At 42.9% G+C, this 17,599-nt stretch overlaps 2 protein-coding genes across 4 annotated transcripts in view; one reads left to right on the forward strand and one right to left on the reverse strand.

Moving 5' to 3' along the window:
• Nucleotides 1–17,599, forward strand: part of LOC116611783 — a 76,113-nt gene that overhangs the window by 11,335 nt on the left and 47,179 nt on the right. For all 3 annotated transcript variants that reach the window (XM_048734603.1, XM_048734602.1, XM_048734601.1), the window contains exons 7-19: nucleotides 188–343; nucleotides 496–536; nucleotides 1,373–1,464; nucleotides 2,080–2,266; nucleotides 2,549–2,626; nucleotides 3,053–3,307; nucleotides 4,862–5,146; nucleotides 6,308–6,569; nucleotides 7,130–7,913; nucleotides 8,233–8,353; nucleotides 9,464–9,568; nucleotides 13,093–13,283; nucleotides 14,411–14,566. In XM_048734603.1, coding sequence (XP_048590560.1) covers nucleotides 188–343; nucleotides 496–536; nucleotides 1,373–1,464; nucleotides 2,080–2,266; nucleotides 2,549–2,626; nucleotides 3,053–3,307; nucleotides 4,862–5,146; nucleotides 6,308–6,569; nucleotides 7,130–7,913; nucleotides 8,233–8,353; nucleotides 9,464–9,568; nucleotides 13,093–13,283; nucleotides 14,411–14,566 — 2,713 coding nt within the window. The remainder of the gene's footprint in view (nucleotides 1–187; nucleotides 344–495; nucleotides 537–1,372; nucleotides 1,465–2,079; nucleotides 2,267–2,548; nucleotides 2,627–3,052; nucleotides 3,308–4,861; nucleotides 5,147–6,307; nucleotides 6,570–7,129; nucleotides 7,914–8,232; nucleotides 8,354–9,463; nucleotides 9,569–13,092; nucleotides 13,284–14,410; nucleotides 14,567–17,599) is intronic.
• LOC125573819 lies at nucleotides 3,666–4,327 on the reverse strand. Its single transcript, XM_048734605.1, has one exon. The coding sequence runs from the start codon at nucleotides 4,315–4,317 to the stop codon at nucleotides 3,757–3,759; it is 561 nt and encodes a 186-aa protein (XP_048590562.1). The 5' UTR covers nucleotides 4,318–4,327; the 3' UTR covers nucleotides 3,666–3,756.

The raw sequence follows: 17,599 nt of genomic DNA on the forward strand, positions 1-17,599 counted from the left end.
ATGAGTACAAATTGTTTGCAGCGCATAAGATGGTATCTCATATTTATCAAGGCTATGCTGCTGCTATCCTAGATTAGGGCTACAGGCTATCACACTGGGAAATAATCAAAGGGGGAGATTTATCGGGCTTTCCTCAATAAAACACCGTCTACAAGCAGGCCCGCTTCTTCTCTACTTTTCTTTCCAGAATTTCGGAAATAACGACCATCAGCCCCCAGGGTCTCACAAAATCATCTCTTGGCCAAAGGTCTCCACGTGAATGGTACGTGAATATCACGTGGACCCCCAGCCAATCACAGCTCGGTCCCAACATTTTCTGCTACACGGCCATCGACTCGAGTGGGTAAGTAGACGTAATAAGCCGTAGAAACCACAGTTTTATTATCATATCACCATTACTGTTTTATTATTATCATCACCATTACTGTTTTGATGCTGTTTCGGGAAATATCAAGTGTGCAGTTGAGTTATGTTTTATTTACTTTTTATTAACAGACTGACATCGTCTCAAAGATGCATTACACTTTTAGGAGGAGGTATAAACTCACCATGACATCCTCATCCTTATAACCACCACTACCACCATCATCATCATCACCACCACCACCACCACCACCACGACTACCACCACCACCACAACCATCATCATCATCATCACCAACATCATCACCAACATCACCATCATCATCATCATCATCACCAACATCATCACCAACATCATCACCAACATCATCATCATCATCACCAACATCATCATCATCACCAACATCATCATCATCATCACCAACATCATCATCATCATCATCATCATCATCATCATCACCAACATCATCATCATCATCATCATCACCAACATCATCATCACCACCACCACCAACAACATCATCATCATCATCACCACCACCGCCAACATCATCATCACCACCAACAACAACATCATCATCACCACCACCAACATCATCATCATCATCACCACCACCACCAACATCATCATCACCACCACCACCACCAACATCATCATCAACACCACCAACATCATCATCACCACCACCACCAACATCATCATCACCACCACCAGCATCATCATCACTAACATCTCGAACATCATCATCACTAACATCACTATCATTATTATTATAATTATCATCTTGATTTGCGCTATCATCAACATCACCATCATCACTATTACCACCACCATCATCATCATTATCCTCATCACAATCACCATCATCATCATTATTGTTTTCACCATTTTCATCGCTATTTCCGACTCGACTGAAGTCCATTAGGAACCATTAACAACGTTTGAGTTCTCATCATTGCATGAATCATCATCGCTATCATCGTTGAACTGTAACATCAACTCTTCTAGTTACTCCGCCTCGTAAGGTAGATGGTTCCCAGTCTCCCACCGGCCTTATTTATGCTAATCATGCTCGATGGGTTATTCACTTCGATCAACAGGTACGTCAGGTTTGTCGGGGGGGGGGGGGGATGGCAATTGGTATGAGTAAGAGGCTAATACATCTACAGATGCAAGGCACGGACCATTTGATATGTGATGTTTCTTTCTCGCGGCCAGTTTGGTTGCTGAAAAAACAGGCACCAATGTTTGGTTGATTGCTCTTGCCACGTGACAGGCCACTTGACAAAATTACAAAAATACACGTTTCACATTCCCGGCCAATCTCCGTTCCTAAGTCACACTCTTTCGGCCATTTTTGAAGGGATTGTATTTGGTCCTCACCTTAACTGATTGGATATTCATCGTGACTTCAGAATTACTTTATGTTTGATTTTTTTACACTGGCTACTCTAAGCAAAACATACAAGCCGTGCTGTGGTATTTCCTGCCAAGTAAACAGGCAGGCTAAATATCCATTAATAAAAGAGCTCAGGCAAGCTGCATATTGCAAGAGAAAGAGAGAGTGAAGACATAAAATTGATTTGAAAGTTGTTACTGCCGTGAGAGTGAAGACAAATAAAATTTATCTGAGAGTTGTTACTGCCGCCAGAATTGAGTATCACATGATATAGGTTGCTGTTGAAAAGTTGGGCTATTATTCTATTTTCTTTAAGTTTGTCCGTCCAAGCAGTAGCAGATTCATCCGAGTGTGGAGTTCAGACGGAATCGAAGTGTACAAATTAGACGTGGCTATCACCAATACGGTTATCTATCCTGCCGGATCAGTCGGCCGAGAGTTGGAGTTTACACTGCCTTACAGCTTTCAAGAGAAACAGACCTACTCCATTACACTGGATCCAGGTTTGTTCTGTTATCTTATGAGTCATGTTTATTGAGCGCATCGTTATTGTCTTTCGCAAAAGATTAAGAAAGAGGATCAAGGCATTAAACAAGAGTGAAAACATAGTTACGCTGAGATTCTTTTATAGCGTTTTAAATATTTCTTTTAACACCTAAATGTTTGTGATTTGCTCAATCGTTTTAGACAATATAATTAACCATTCATTCATGGACGTCATAACGAATTGAAATGGTGGGGAAAGGTGTGCGCAGTATCTTTAGGAAAAAAGATTTGTCTTTCAGGTGTTGCCAAGGGAGCGACTTATTGTGGGGCAGAGTCTCCAGCCATCAGAGATCACCAATTTTGGAGAGTTACAATTAGTAAGTTATCTCTTCTTTCCATCTCAATTCTCAAATCATCATGATTTTTGTTGTCATCATTGTCACCATCATCATGATCTTTATTCTCATCATTGTCACCATTGTCTTGATCGTCGCTATCGTCATCGTTAACATCTTTATGATCGACATCGTTACTTTAACAACAACAATAAATTTAATTCCCTCATGCAATTTACAAGTTATACAACAAGGGACTGACTGACCAAGTAACTAATAATCCATTCAAAGCATTTGATTCGCCATTTTGATTCATAGCAGTATTTGATTCGCCATTTTGATTCATAGCAGTATTTGATTCGCCATTTTGATTCATAGCAGTATTTGATTCGCAATGTTGATTCATAGCAGTATTTGATTCGCAATGTTGATTCATAGCAGTATTTGATTCGCCATTTTGTTATCCAGGGGATGTCACCGCTCCATCAATCACATTTCTCTCCAGACCCTCTCTAACTAACGCTAACATCACCATTACCTGGCAAGAGAGCGAAGAAGCAACGGCCGTCTGTACCATCATTGCCCCTGACCACGCCTACGTGTCCCCCTGTAACCACACGTGGACTGGGCTCGGGCTCCAGGAGGGAAACTACCGGATTTCCATCATGGCAACCGACCAGGCAGGGAACACTGCCCCTCCAGTCATACACTCGTGGAGAGTTGGTCAGTGCAAGGAAATAGGGGAACCAGTTTTTTTCATGTCAAGATATAAAGCCAGGGAATTTTCTGCGAAAGAATGAAACACCACGAAAACAAGAAAACATTACGTTTCAGTTGATATTTATATGATCATGCTTCAGTTGATATTTATATGATCATGCTTCAGTTGATATTTATATGATTATGTTTCAGTTTATTTTTATAAGATCAAGTTTCAGTCGATCATTATATGATAATGTTTTAGTTGATATTTATATATCCATGTTTAAGTTGATATTATTATTATTATTATTATTATTATTATTATTATTATTATTATTATTATTATTATTATTATTATTATTATTATTATTATTATTATTATTATTATTATTATTATTATTATACATATTCGATCGCAGCTGTTAACAGCTGGTAGGTTATGTATCGAGGTCAAGTCGTATCCTACGACCTCAGACCTCGAGCACCTGTCTTAGTAGCCACGCTGATCCGAGGAGAGCTCCTTTCTGGAGTAACTCGATCCTTGTCTTTAAGCCAATCGAACTTAAATGCTTTGTCAAGTTTTTACTGACTGTTCCGAGAGCGCCAACAACGATTGGAACAACACATGTCTTTATGTCCCATAATCGGGCAATTTCTCTTCTTATATCCTGGTATTTCAGGACTTTCTCCTTTTCCTTTTCGCCGACATTAGCATCTCCTGGCACAGCAATATCAATTACTATGCATTCACCTTCTTTTCTGTTCACTATTACGATGTCAGGTCTTCGGGCTTGGATTTCCCTATCTGTTTGGATGGTAACATCCCACAGTATTTTTAGGTCAGGTTTTTCGATGACTGGTAATAGCTCGTGTTCATACCATTTTTCTTTAACCTCAAATCCATGTTCTTTCGCAATTGCCCAGTGCACAATTCTGGCCACGTTGTCGTGTCGGTGTTTATACTGGCTCTGTGCCATCTTGCTACATTCACACAGTAAGTGATTCACCGTTTCATCTTTTAAGCCACACATTCTGCATAAGGGAGATATCTGTCGTTTTTCAATTTTCGCCTTTACTGCATTCGTTCTCAGCGCCTGGTCTTGAGCTGCTGTGATCAGTCCTTCTGTCTCTTTCTTCAAGTTTCCTTTTGTCATCCAGTCCCACGATGACTCATCCCTTATTTCTTCCGTCTGTCTAAGAAACTGACCATGTAATGGCAACATGGCAGTTGGTTTAGGGATCCCGCATCCTTGCCTTATTGGTACCTCCCACTTGCACTTCGCAGTATAATCGACAGTGGTATTAAGCATATTACAAATAGCAAAGGGGAAAGGCTATCGCCTTGAAAAATGCTTCGTTGTATTTTCACTTCTCCCAGAGTTTGTCCACTTGATGTTAGTGTCGTTTTCCAGTTTAGCATGCTGTTGCGCAACAACAATTGGATGTTTGGAGATACGCCAGTCATTATTATTATTATTATTATTATTATTATTATTATTATTATTATTATTATTATTATTATTATTATTATTATTATTATTATTATTATTATTATTATTGTTATTATTATCGTAGACAAAACGCCGCCCACTCCATACATATCACACAAACCACCAAATGTCACGCAATCCTCTTCCGCAACCTTCGCCTTCCGATGCACCGATAAGGACTGGTACAACCCGTCATGCTCTTATGAGTGCGACGTGAAGCCACAGGGATCCCAACCATCCGGGTATGCGCCTTGCCCTGGCGAGTTTACGGTCGACCGGCTTGTTGATAATACAGTGTATGTGCTTTGGATCAAGTCACGTGATCAGGCTGGTAACCTTGCCGCTGTGCTCACCTACACATGGAGAATTGGTAAGTTTTCCCGTGAAACACGGGCTAGAATAGGTAAGGTTTCCGGTGAAAGATGGGCTAGAATAGGTAAGGTTTCCCGTGAAAGATGGGCTAGAATAGGTAAGGTTTCCCGTGAAAGATGGGCTAGAATAGGTAAGGTTTCCCGTGAAAGATGGGCTAGAATAGGTAAGGTTTCCCGTGAAAGATGGGCTAGAATAGGTAAGGTTTCCCGTGAAAGATGGGCTAGAATAGGTAAGGTATCCCGTGAAAGATGGGCTAGAATAGGTAAGGTTTCCCGTGAATGATGGGCTAGAATAGGTAAGGTTTCCGGGGAAAGATGGGCTAGAATAGGTAAGGCTTCCCGTGAAACACGGGCTAGAATAGGTAAGGTTTCCCGTGAAACACGGGCTAGGATAGGTAAGGTTTCCCGTGAATGATGGGCTAGAATAGGTAAGGTTTCCCGTGAAAGATGGGCTAGAATAGGTAAGGCTTCCCATGAAAGATGGGCTAGAATAGGTAAGGTTTCCCGTGAAAGATGGGCTAGAATAGGTAAGGTTTCCCGTGAATGATGGGCTAGAATAGGTAAGGTTTCCGGGGAAAGATGGGCTAGAATAGGTAAGGCTTCCCGTGAAACACGGGCTAGAATAGGTAAGGTTTCCCGTGAAACACGGGCTAGGATAGGTAAGGTTTCCCGTGAATGATGGGCTAGAATAGGTAAGGTTTCCCGTGAAAGATGGGCTAGAATAGGTAAGGCTTCCCATAAAAGATGGGCTAGAATAGGTAAGGTTTTCCGTGAATGATGGGCTCATAAACTGGACTTACTTTCTTTTGTAAGATATTTTACCAGATTAAAATAAATTTTTAAAAACATTTAAACATGTTAAAAACATTTATTTTAATCTGGTAAAATATTTTACAAAAGAAAGTAAGTCACAGTTTATGAGCCCATCTTTCACGGGAAACATTACCTATTCTAGCCCATCTTTCACGGGAACCTTACCTATTCTAGCCCATCTTTCACCGGAAACCTTACCTATTCTAGCCCATCTTCCACGAAAATTGGCCCCTCGCCCTTTAGACGAAAATAATTAAATAAGCTTCCCCCCCCCCTAAAAAATGTAAGGATGATTGAACTGGTGTTAGCACTTACACTAAGTACGAATTTGTGCTTAATGCTTTCAGATCGCTCGCCACCTGTCTTGTCCATCCTTAACACATTAACGGTACCATGCACATCTAACTTGGACCCGTCACGCATCGGACAGCCCACTGTCCGGGACAACGTGGACCCTTCCCCTAGCCTGACCTACTCGGACCAGCCCCTCTCGTCCAACTGTGGGGTCTTACGCACATGGAGCGCTACAGACAGAGCCGGGAACAAGGCCAGGGGGGTGCAGGAGATTAGGATCAGTAATCCCACGGCACCAATACTGACATATAACAGGTCAGCAGTTATCTTCCCTCCCCCCCTCTGTTGTGTTCGCTAGACACTATTCCTCCCCCCTCTCTTGTATTCGCTAGACACTATTCCTCCCCCCTCTCTTGTATTTGCTAGACACTATTCCTCCCCCCTCTCTTGTATTTGCTAGACACTATTCCTCCCCCCTCTCTTGTATTTACTAGACACTATTCCTCCCCCTTCTCCAAAACTGCAGGAGATAAAAGGAATTAATTGGTACGCCTGGTATAGTCTTTCCTCGGACTCTCACAGACGTGTAAAACATACCATTTCAACCTTGGAACTTCGTGAGTGTATAGATCCGTGATAACTATAATAATAGGCGAAAGATGGCAATTTTTATTTTGGCCGGACCTACCTCCTTCAAATGATTCAAGTATTTGATTTATTAAGATAAGAGCGTTTTCATTAAGGTAAAGTAATCTTTTAAATGCACATTCTGATTTGAATTAATGTTTGAAAACGAGAGCAAAAAGCCCAGGGAAATACAAGGATGACAGCGAGTAACCACGGTAACTCAGTCATTATTATTTTTTTTTTTTTAGAAGCATCATGGTAGCCTGCGAAACGCTTGTTGGAATAGCTCAAGATCTGAGTAAAGAAATTAGCGCATCTCACCCTTGTGGGATGCCTGTGAACATGACGCACACGGACTCAATACCGACCATGCAGTGTGACGTCACATTTACCCGTTACTGGACCATACGGGATCCGTGTGGCTATAACTTAACAGTACCGCAGACTGTTAAAGTCCTCGGGATTCAGCCTCCCGACTACCCCAAGAGTGGACAAGTCAACGTCGACTTGAACCAGGAGCTTTCCTGGCCACAATATCCCGGCGCTGTCCAGTATAAAATATTCATCTGGAAATACCAAACACCGCAACCCTCTACCCCAACCGCGACGACACGATTGAGGGGTTATTCGCCAGGAAGGCGATACCCGCATGGGACAAAAATGCTTTGGAAAGTCGAATATATGACGAGCTCTGGTGCCAAAATTCCTGGACCTGTCTGGGGTTTCGTCACGAGGCATTATAATGATTTTAAAGTCCAGATAGTGACGGTACCACTCGGTGCATTTTCAGGTCAGAGTTTGTCCGTTTCTTGGACCGTGCGGAATATCGGTGGCCATAGCAATGCGGTGTTTGCATGGTATGATGTGGTGTATATTAGTAAAACCACCGAGTTTTCGGATGCCAGAGTATTTACTAGGAAATGGCAACAGAGGATTTTGGAGAGTGGAGATGGGTATACCGACACGGTGACTGGGGTTCTTGGCGACAGTGAGATTGGAGTCTATTATGCGTTTGTCAAGACTTATTCCGCGGTACGTTTTTTTCTAATTCCTGCGATATATCTAGTATGTTGAGAGAGATCCATGCCAACACCCCGTCCCCCCTCCCCCACAGCCACCACCCTCTACTGCGGAACATCATATCTTGATCAAATATCTCGCAATAGAGATATATTATAGTCCCGAAGTCCTGAATAGTCCTGAAGAATCAACAAATCGAACAAATCTCCCCACTGAGGGAACTGGAAATCCAAGGATGTGAGATCGGTAGGTGGGTGAGGGGTGGTGACATGGCTCATTCTGGATCACCAAATCACAATGTTCGACTTTTTCTTTTATCTGTTTTCTTTAGAGCGATGATATTGACCCTTCCAACAACTGGCGTATCAGCTCTGGTTCTGTGAGAGTAGCGCTAACTCCTCCACCGAACCTCAAAGTAGATTCAGTTGCTATTCCACCGACATCTTTCTCAGGTAGGAACCTCACAGTCACGCGAATTTGTTTATCATCATACGAGATCACCCGTAAGAGGACAATATCATGCAAGATCACCCGTAAGTAGACAATATCATACAAGATCACCCGTAAGTAGACAATATCATACAACAGCAGCAACAAAAGCAACAACACCCACAACAAGCAACAAAAACACCCACAACAAGCAACAACAACACCCACAACAAGCAGCAACAACACCCACAACAAGCAACAACACCCACAACAAGCAACAACAACACCCACAACAAGCAACAACAACACCCACAACAAGCAACAACAACACCCACAACAAGCAACAGCAACACCCACAACAAGCAACAACACCCACAACAAGCAACAACAACACCCACAACAAGCAACAACAACACCCACAACAAGCAGCAACAACACCCACAACAAGCAGCAACAACACCCACAACAAGCAACAACAACACCCACAACAAGCAACAACAACACCCACAACAAGCAACAACAACACCCACAACAAGCAACAACAACACCCACAACAAGCAACAACAACACCCACAACAAGCAACAACAACACCCACAACAAGCAAAAACAACACCCACAACAAGCAACAACAACAATAACAGGCACATATTTATATTGTTATCCGTGTTTGAATAAATATGATGATGATAAATTGCAGAACACCCCAAAAAAGGGAGGTTTGGTGTGAGGGATGCGGAGCCCTCGTGTCTGCTTCATTTGTGCAACACTATCATGTTAACCCACGGAGCCCTCGTGTCTGCTTCATTTGTGCAACACTATCATGTTAACCCACGGAGCCCTCGTGTCTGCTTCCCTTGTGCAACACTATCATGTTAACCCACGGAGTCCTCGTGTCTGCTTCCCTTGTGCAACACTATCATGTTAACCCACGGAGCCCTCGTGTCTGCTTCCCTTGTGCAACACTATCATGTTAACCCACGGAGCCCTCGTGTCTACTTCCCTTGTGCAACACTATCATGTTAACCCACGGAGCCCTCGTGTCTGCTTCACTTGTGCAACACTATCATGTTAACCCACTACAACACAATTTATCAGTAATGTTATTAAACCAGAAATATTATTGAACACACAGGTCGGTCCATAACAGTGACGTGGACAGTGAGTAACCAAGGACTGGGCAATGCAAATGTCAATCACTGGTACGACCGAGTCGTTCTATCACGAGACCACCTTATAGGTAAAGGAGATAGGAATATATTGATACTCAAAAAAATACACGCACTCGTCCCAGGCTCACAGTCATTTTATGAAAAGTTCATTTATTATCCCGAGGGTTGGTGGTGAAAATTTTGATAAAAGTGAGGGATCAAATTAGTTGACCCCCCCTTCAGGAGTAACAAAATTTTTCATGCCCCCCTTACGCTTCTCCCATATTTTCGGTGCCCCCCCCCCCCTCTCCCGAAAACCGTAGAGAGAAGGAGCAAGGAACAGCAATGGCAATGTCTAAGGAACGCGAGCAAGAGATTAGCTGCAAGCTGGACAAAAAGTGGAGGGGAAGGAATTGGATGAAAACATTAATTCAGAAAAAGAGAAGGCACTCAATTTCTCAAAGATGTGACTTACTCCAGGTTGCAACCTGATAATGGTTGATGCTATAGATGGCGTAAAAGAAGCAAAAAAGGCTTTTTGTTTCTTCTCCTTGCATGAAAAGCGCAGCAAGAGAAAAGAAAGAGAGCGAGGAAGACAGGAGAATCAGATAAGAGCGAGGATTTTGATGATAGAGAATGAGCGCTTATAGCATTAAAGCGTTTTGTTTATATTTTAGATATGGAACATAAGCTCTTTATAACATTATTTAGCGGAGACCATAAAAAAGATGTATTTAGGGTGTATACAGGTTTGCATTGCATAGATAAAACGTGGCTTAATCAGACCCGTACCCAGGATTTTTCTTGAGAGGATGCGAGAAAGTGGACCTAATTTTTCTGGCCACCCCTGAAAAAACATTTTTATGCATTTGTAGTATCTGCACTGGACGTTTATTGCCGGATTTGGCTACATACCAGAGTGATCTAGCTTATGCTTTATAGTTTTGTCTACAAATAGCACGTCTATTAAGAACCGAAAGAGGACCTGATAGATAGATAGATAGACAGACAGACAGACAGACAGACAGACAGGCAGGCAGGCAGGCAGGCAGGCAGGCAGGCAGGCAGGCAGGCAGGCAGGCAGGCAGGCAGGCAGGCAGGCAGGCAGGCAGGCAGGCAGGCAGGCAGGCAGGCAGGCAGGCAGGCAGGCAGGCAGGCAGGCAGGCAGGCAGGCAGGCAGGCAGGCAGGCAGGCAGGCAGGCAGGCAGGCAGGCAGGCAGGCAGGCAGGCAGGCAGGCAGGCAGGCAGGCAGGCAGGCAGGCAGGCAGGCAGGCAGGCAGGCAGGCAGGCAGGCAGGCAGGCAGGCAGGCAGGCAGGCAGGCAGGCAGGCAGGCAGGCAGGCAGGCAGGCAGGCAGGCAGGCAGGCAGGCAGGCAGGCAGGCAGGCAGGCAGGCAGGCAGGCAGGCAGGCAGGCAGGCAGGCAGGCAGGCAGGCAGGCAGGCAGGCAGGCAGGCAGGCAGGCAGGCAGGCAGGCAGGCAGGCAGGCAGGCAGGCAGGCAGGCAGGCAGGCAGGCAGGCAGGCAGGCAGGCAGGCAGGCAGGCAGGCAGGCAGGCAGGCAGGCAGGCAGGCAGGCAGGCAGGCAGGCAGGCAGGCAGGCAGGCAGGCAGGCAGGCAGGCAGGCAGGCAGGCAGGCAGGCAGGCAGGCAGGCAGGCAGGCAGGCAGGCAGGCAGGCAGGCAGGCAGGCAGGCAGGCAGGCAGGCAGGCAGGCAGGCAGGCAGGCAGGCAGGCAGGCAGGCAGGCAGGCAGGCAGGCAGGCAGGCAGGCAGGCAGGCAGGCAGGCAGGCAGGCAGGCAGGCAGGCAGGCAGGCAGGCAGGCAGGCAGGCAGGCAGGCAGGCAGGCAGGCAGGCAGGCAGGCAGGCAGGCAGGCAGGCAGGCAGGCAGGCAGGCAGGCAGGCAGGCAGGCAGGCAGGCAGGCAGGCAGGCAGGCAGGCAGGCAGGCAGGCAGGCAGGCAGGCAGGCAGGCAGGCAGGCAGGCAGGCAGGCAGGCAGGCAGGCAGGCAGGCAGGCAGGCAGGCAGGCAGGCAGGCAGGCAGGCAGGCAGGCAGGCAGGCAGGCAGGCAGGCAGGCAGGCAGGCAGGCAGGCAGGCAGGCAGGCAGGCAGGCAGACAGACAGACAGATAGATAGATAGATATTATTTTCTTTGTTGGCATGGTGTCTAACATTGATACCTGCATGCGTTTTAAGGAAATCCAGTAAATTATCCCGATCATCTTTATAGGCCGGACATTCTAACAGAAAATGCTCTTCATCCTCCACTTTACCTGTCTGGCATACTAAGCATTTTCTTTCGTTAGGTTTTTTATATGGCTTTTCATACCTTCCAGTTTCAATTGCTAGCTTATGATTGCTTAGCCTGAATTTAGTAAGGGCAATCCTATGGTCAATATTTTTTACGTCCGTTAGATAATCTTCTAAATTGTGGGACAGTTTAAACTTTCTGAGCGTACGCAATTTGTTCTTTTGTTCTTGGTCTTTTCTGTTGTCATTTTGAATAGAGCTAAGCCATGTCTGTTGTTCAATGTCATAAAGCCTTTGTTGAAGAAAACTGTAAGTTGCTTCGGGAGTGTTTGTGTCAGTCAGCCAAATATCGCTCCTACCTGCAAGGTCTAGTATTTGTTTAATTTTTCTATGCCAAAAGTTTTTGTTTTCATAATTAGATATGGTAGCGAATGCTTTGCGGGAGAGTTTTTCGTTATTCCCATTGTTGTTTGAAAGTTTAAGCCAAAGTTTGATCGCTCTACACTTTGCTTTTGTTCTGAGAGGGAATCGTCCTAATTCAGCCCTACACGCGTTCGAGCGGCAGTATCGGTTTACGCCGAGAAGCCATTTTAGAAACTTGGTGTGGACCATTTCTATTGGATCTTTTTCTAACTTTCCCTTGTAGTCCGCTCCGTTTCCCTTGTAGACCTTCGGACGTTGTGTGTGTGTGTGTGGGGTGGGGGGGTGGGGGGGGGGGGGGGGGGTGGGGGTGCGTTCGCACACCACCAAATCCCCCCCTCCCTGGGTACGGGCCTGTTAATACTTATCCTTGACTCCTGGATTGTGCATGCCAAATAACTGCCCCCAAACCAAGACAAGTTAAACCAAGAAGTATGATTTGACACTTCGTCAAATTATATAGTAGATACACAGACAACACCCAAAGGAATCTGTGACCCCCCCTTTTGATATCCAAACACTTTCGACGCCCCCCCTCCCTTTAGACCTCGGAGATTTTTCGAGGCCCCCCACAGTATCCTCACGCCCTCCCCCCCCCCCCTCGGGATAATAAATAAACTTTCCCTTAGGTAAACAAAGAGCGCGCACAATATCACCCTATTAAACCCATGATAATAACGGTAACCAATTGAGCTCTATGTATTCTGGGGTCAGGGAGAGATAAATAGGGTGTGATACCAGAGGCAATTCCCTACTTTGATGATTCGTTATTTCGCTTTACAGACACCCGGTTCTTACGGAACCTCGTTATTACAGACAGATAAACAATCCATATCGACACCAAAATACAAATATATGCTGACAAATATTTGATTGCAGACTCTCGTATTAGGAGAGTTGAGCATTTAAAACGCTGATCCTGCTGCCCTTGCTCATGCGCCTTATTTGCAGACAGTGGGGATAAAACGCTTGGCGACTTTATCATCCGGGGTCCGCTCTTTGCTGGTTTGACTTACCGACAGAGTAAGACCGTGAGAGTCCCGGACGCCACATACGGGAACTTTAGTATCATCGTCACAACTGATGTCTTCAATAATGTGTTTGAGTATACAGCAGAGAGTGATAACGACAGGGCCTCTCAGGTAAGGATCATAGCCATCAGGTAAGGGTCAGCCATCAGGTAAGGGTCATAGCCATCAGGTAAGTGTCATGACCATCAGGTAAGGGTCATAGCCATCAGGTAAGGGTCATGGCCATCAGGTAAGTGTCATGGCCATCAGGTAAGGGTCATAGCCATCAGGTAAGGGTCATAGCCATCAGATGAGGGTAATGGCCATCAGGTAAGGGTCATGGCCATCAGGTAAGGATCATAGCCATCAGGTAAGGGTCATGGCCATCAGGTAAGGGTCATGGCCATCAGGTAAGGGTCATAGCCATCAGGTAAGGGTCATAGCCATCAAGTAAGGGTCATGGCCACCAGGTAAGGGTCATAGCCACCAGGTAAGGGTCATGGCCACCAGGTAAGGGTCATGGCCATCAGGTAAGGGTCATGGCCATCAGGTAAGGGTCATAGCCATCAGGTAAGGGTCATGGCCATCAGGTAAGGATCATAGCCATCAGGTAAGGGTCATAGCCATCAGGTAAGGGTCATGGCCATCAGGTAAGGGTCATGGCCATCAGGTAAGGGTCATGGCCATCAGGTAAGGGTCATGGCCATCAGGTGAGGGTCATAGCCATCAAGTAAGGGTCAAGGCCACCAGGTAAGGGTCATGGCCACCAGGTAAGGGTCATAGTCATCAGGTAAGGGTCATGGCCATCAGGTAAGGGTCGCCATCAGGTAAGGGTCATAGAAATCAGGTAAGGGTCATAGCCATCAGGTAAGGGTCATGACCATCAGGTAAGGGTCATAGCCATCAGGTAAGGGTCATGGCCATCAGGTAAGGGCCATAGCCATCAGCTAAGGGTCATAGCCATCAGGTAAGGCTCATGGCCATCAGGTTTCTCGACAAATCTCGACAAATTGCTTGTCTCGACAAAACGCTTGGCTCAGAGCGCAAGACAACGGAAGTGTCGACAAATCGCTTGGCTGTTGAGTTGCTTTAGGATATATCGTCAATAATGTTTCATTATTCATTTTGTGTAGGCATTGAAGGTCAGTTGCTTTATGATATATCGTCAATAATGTTTCATTATTCATTTTGTGTAGGCATTGAAGGTCAGTTGCTTTAGGATATATCGTCAATAATGTTTCATTATTCATTTTGTGTAGGCATTGAAGGTGATTCTTTCCCCACCACCGGACCTTGTGGTGAGTGAGATAAGTACAAACGGTACCTTCAAGACCGGGAACACTGTGTCAGTATCTTACCGTGTCACGAACCGAGGGTATGGACCTCCATTTGAGACCTACTGGCAGGACGAAATGGTAAGCGACCATTATCATACTATAACAATAAATGGTAAGCGACCATTATTATGCTATTACAATAAATGGTCGACCATTATCATGCTATTACAATAAATGGTAAGCGACCATTATCATACTATTATTTTAAATGGTAAGCGACCATTATCATATTATAACAATAAATGGTAAGCGACCATTATCATGCTATTAAAATAAATGGTCGACCATTATCATGCGATTACAATAAATGGTAAGTGACCATTATCATACTATTACAATATGTGGTTTTGCGACCATTATCATACTATAACAATAAATGGTAATTGACCATTATCATGCTATTATAATAAATGGTAAGCTACCATTATCACACTATTACAATAAATGGTAAGCGACCATTATCATGCTATTACAATGAATGGTAAGCGACCATTATCATACTATTATAATAAATGGTAAGCTACCATTATCATACTTTTACAATAAATGGTAAGCGACCATTATCATGCTATTACAATAAATGGTCGACCATTATCATGCTATTGCAATAAATGGTAAGCGACCATTATCATGCTATTACAATAAATGGTGAGCGACCATTATCATGCTATTACAATAAATGGTAAGCGACCATTATCATACTATTACTATAAATGGTAAGCGACAATTATCATGCTATTACAATAAATGTTAAGCGACCATTATCAGACTATTAAACTAGATGGTAAGCGACCATTATCATGCTTTTACAATAAATGGTAGACGACCATTATCAGACTATTACAATAAATGGAAAGCGCCCATCATGCTATTACAATAAATGGTAAGCGACCATTATCAGACTATTAATAAATGGTAGGCGACCATTATCATGCTTTTACAATAAATGGTCGACCATTATCATGCTATTGCAATAAATGGTAAGCAACCATTATCATACTATTACAATAAATGGTAAGCGACCATTATCATACTATTACAATAAATGGTAAGCGACCATTATCAGACTATTACAATAAATGGTAAGCGACCATTATCATGCTATTACAATAAATGGTAAGCGAACATTATCAGACTATTACAATAAATGGTAAGCGACAACTATCATACTATAACAATAAATGGTAAGCGACCATTATCATGCTATTATAATAAATGGTAAGCTACCAGTATCATACTATAACAATAAATGGTAAGCGACCATTATCATATTATTACAATAAATGGTAAGCGACCATTATCATGCTATTACAATAAATGGCAAGCGACCATTATCATACTATAACAATAAATGGTAAGCGACCATTATCATACTATAACAATAAATGGTAAGCGACCATTATCATGCTATTAAAATAAATGGTCGACCATTATCATGCGATTACAATAAATGGTAAGTGACCATTATCATACTATTACAATATGTGGTTTTGCGACCATTATCATACTATAACAATAAATGGTAATTGACCATTATCATGCTATTATAATAAATGGTAAGCTACCATTATCACACTATTACAATAAATGGTAAGCGACCATTATCATGCTATTACAATGAATGGTAAGCGACCATTATCATACTATTATAATAAATGGTAAGCTACCATTATCATACTTTTACAATAAATGGTAAGCGACCATTATCATGCTATTACAATAAATGGTCGACCATTATCATGCTATTGCAACAAATGGTAAGCGACCATTATCATGCTATTACAATAAATGGTGAGCGACCATTATCATACTATTACAATAAATGGTAAGCGACCATTATCAGACTATTACAATAAATTGTAAGCGACCATTATCATGCTATTATAATAAATGGTAAGCGAACATTATCAGACTATTACAATAAATGGTAAGCGACAATTATCATGCTATTACAATAAATGGTAAGCGACAATTATCATACTATTACAATAAATGGTAAGCGACAATTATCATACTATTACAATAAATGGTAAGCGACCATTATCAGACTATTACAATAAATGGTAAGCGACCATTATCATGCTATTACAATAAATGGTAAGCGACCATTATCAGACTATTACAATAAATGGTAAGCGACTATTATCAGACTATTACAATAAATGGTAAGCGACCATTATCATGCTATTACAATAAATGGTAACCGACCATTATCAGACTATTACAATAAATGGTAAGCGGCCATTATCATGCTTCTACAATAAATGGTAAGCGACCATTATCAGACTATTACAATAAATGGTAGGGGGCCATTATCATGCTATTACAATAAATGGTAAGCGACCATTATCATACTATTACAATAAATGGAAAGCGACCATTATCATGCTATTAAAATAAATGGTAAGCGACCATTATCATGCTATTACAATAAATGATAAGCGACCATTATCTTGCTATTACAATAAATGGTAAGCGACAATTATCATACTATTACAATAAATGGTAAGCGACAATTATCATACTATTACAATAAATGGTAAGCGACCATTATCAGACTATTACAATAAATGGTAAGCGACCATTATCATGCTATTATAATAAATGGTAAGCGACCATTATCAGACTATTACAATAAATGGTAAGCGACCATTATCATGCTATTACAATAACTGGTAAGCGACCATTATCATACTATTACAATAAATGGTAAGCGACCATTATCATGCTATTACAATAAATGGTAAGCGACCATTATCAGACTATTACAATAAATGGTAAGCGACCATTGTCATGCTATTACAATAAATGGTAAGCGACCATTATCAGACTATTACAATAAATGGTAGGGGGGCATTATCATGCTATTACAATAAATGGTAAGCGACCATTATCATACTATTACAATAAATGGTAAGCGACCATTATCATACTATTACAATAAATGGTAAGCGACCATTATCATGCTATTACAATAAATGATAAGCGACCATTATCATGCTATTACAATAAATGATAAGCGACCATTATCATGCTATTACAATAAATGGTAAGCGACCATTATCAGACTATTAATGAATGGTAAGCGACCATTATCAGACTATTACAATA

Source organism: Nematostella vectensis, chromosome 11, assembly GCF_932526225.1.
Source record: "Nematostella vectensis chromosome 11, jaNemVect1.1, whole genome shotgun sequence".
In the NCBI taxonomy this organism is placed as follows: Eukaryota; Metazoa; Cnidaria; class Anthozoa; order Actiniaria; family Edwardsiidae; genus Nematostella; species Nematostella vectensis.